The sequence below is a fragment of the Clupea harengus genome, unplaced genomic scaffold (assembly GCF_900700415.2).
Source record: "Clupea harengus unplaced genomic scaffold, Ch_v2.0.2, whole genome shotgun sequence".
Taxonomy (NCBI): Eukaryota; Metazoa; Chordata; class Actinopteri; order Clupeiformes; family Clupeidae; genus Clupea; species Clupea harengus.
The window spans coordinates 147,501-150,000 of NW_024879577.1; the positions used below are offsets into that span (position 1 = coordinate 147,501).

At 47.9% G+C, this 2,500-nt stretch overlaps 1 protein-coding gene across 1 annotated transcript in view; it reads right to left on the reverse strand.

Annotated features, from left to right (window-relative positions):
- Window positions 1–2,500, reverse strand: part of LOC105902238 (potassium voltage-gated channel subfamily H member 6-like) — a 13,119-nt gene that overhangs the window by 2,677 nt on the left and 7,942 nt on the right. Inside the window, exon 2 of the mRNA XM_042704044.1 lies at window positions 10–432. Within this exon, the coding sequence (XP_042559978.1) occupies window positions 10–432 (423 nt within the window). The remainder of the gene's footprint in view (window positions 1–9; window positions 433–2,500) is intronic.

Genomic DNA, 2,500 nt, shown 5'->3' on the forward strand with positions numbered 1-2,500 from the left:
GCGCCTCACCTCATCTGACCCCGACCTGAACACCAGCAGGTCGAAGGGGATGGCCGCCACCAGGTCTAGGAGGAACCAGCCCTTCAGGTAGTTCGCGGCGATGCGCCTCGGCTCCGTGACCACCTCGTCGCCGCGGTCCACGTAGGTGGTCCGCAGGTTGATGACGATGTCCACGATGAAGAGCACGTCCACGACGACGTCGGCCACGTTCAGCGGGTTGCACGCGTAGCCGCAGTGGCCTCCCCCCACCTCGCGCTCGTCCAGCAGGAAGGCGGCGGAGTAGGGCGTGAAGACGGCCGTGTAGAGGACCAGGATGAGGATGACCCAGTCCCACACGGCCTTGAAGGGGCTGTAGTGGAGCATGATCCAGCGGTGCGTCTCGGCCGTTTGCAGCTTATACTCTGGCAGGACATCCTCTCCTAAGGACAGCACCTGTGGGGGAGGCGGCGGGGGGGGGCAGAGAGGAGACAACCACGGTTAGAACTAGGGGTGAACTAGTCTCGCAACGCCAGTGTGTAGTAAAGGTACAGTCCAGCGATTCTTGTGAAAGGTGTTTTGTTATTGGAGCACAACAGCCAATCAAGTTGCACCCCCTCCCTTCCATTCTCTGGAAGCAATGAGCTGATTGGCTGGCCCGAGCCACTTTGGCACTATTTACAGAGCCAGGGCGGTGCACAAACACCGGAGAAATGAGCTGAATCTGACAAAAAATGGATTGCACCTACCTCACCAGTAGGACATGTGTCTGGAGGTAACATTGCAGTAATATGGACTGAATGGGAATGAAGCTAGCCTGGTAGACTATCTCCGGCCCCTTGAACGGGTTTGTGCATGTGTGTGTGTTCATGTGTGTGTGTTCATCTGTATATGTGTATGTGTTACGTGGGGAGCAGTATGGATTGTGCGGCACATATGCGCGCTTGTTTTCTCCCTCCTGTCCTCTCTCTCTGTCGCCCTCTATAGGTGACCTGGGGTCTGATTGAGCTGCAGTTGTGGGTTGGCCATCGTCTAATTAAGACGCCCATTTTCCATTCCATCTCTCTCTCTGGCTCGCTGGCTCACCCCCTTCCATCCTGCCACTCCCCGCCTCCGCTTTCGGTCGGGCCTACGTTGGGCCTGCTGCTCGGGCGCTCCGCTAGCGCCCTGCTTTGTTCTTGGTTGTAATTATTGTTGTAATTTGATCACAACCGATCTACCCGAATGGGTTTAGTTTAAAGTTAATCCTTTTACGTTGTTTATATATAGAGCTGGTGGTGTATGGTGGTGGTGTAGCGCACTGATAGGGTGTGTGCCGCAGCCTACTGTGATCGTCTTTTGTATGGTGCCATTAGCCATAGAGTCTCGGTGACTTAACTCAATATATGCCCAGTGTTTTTTTTTTTTTTTTTTTGCACGTTGCTGTTGCTGCGACGTTTAGATACCCCTCGCAATGTTTGAACTAGATGCGTTTGTGTCGTCTCCGACATTGGATGCATTGTTAAACGCTACACGTATGTATGTGTGTGAGCGTGTGAGACCTGGTGGACTGTGGTTTTTAAAGAAGATTTCTGATCAAATAAAATGAAAACATTTTTAAGTTTAAGTCAATTTAAGTTACTAACTAACTAACTAACTTTCAAATTAAATTGACAATGTTAGCTGTTCAAATGTAGAAACAACGTTAACACAAGGCTATACAACAGCTAACGGACATCTGTTTTTAAATTAGAAAGCGGTAATAGGCTACATGAGCACCTTAATCTGTGTGCTGTGGCGCTGGGAGGGCTGTGGGGTTTTTCTCATTGTCAAAGGTGGCGTGTCATGGAATGTTTGGATACCACTGGCCTAGAGGATAGGGGACAGAGAGGAGGCGACCACGGTTAGAATTAGGGATGACCTAGTCTCGCCACGCCAGTGAGTATTAAAGGCACAGTCTGCGATTCTTGCGAAAGGTTGTTGTTGTTGTTATTGTTGTTGTTGTTGTTAAGCTGATTGACTTTGTTTGTTTCTATTTACAGAACCAGGGCGGTGCACAAACACCGGAGAAATGAGCTGAATCTGACAAAAAGTGCATTGCACCTACATCACCAATAAGACATGCACTCTGGAAGTAATGCTAAGCTAATGTGTATTAACATAACATGTAGGTTTGGAGAGTAATGTGTTTTAACATAACGTATAGGTTTGGAGAGTAATGTGTTTTAATATAACGTATAAGTTTGGAGAGTAATGTGTATTAACATAACGTATAGGTTTGGAGAGTAATGTGTTTTAACATAACGTATAGGTTTGGAGACAGCAGTGGAGGAATGTGTGTTAATATAACGCGTAGGTTTGGAGAGAGCATTGGAGTAATGTGTATTAATATAATGTTTAGGTTTGGAGAGAGCATTGGAGTAATGTGTATTAATATAATGTTTAGGTTTGGAGAGAGCATTGGAGTAATGTTGACGAGAGGAAGGTGGGTGGAGAGGAGATGACTGGTCAGAATTAAAGATGAGTAAAGAGCAGCCATATGTCC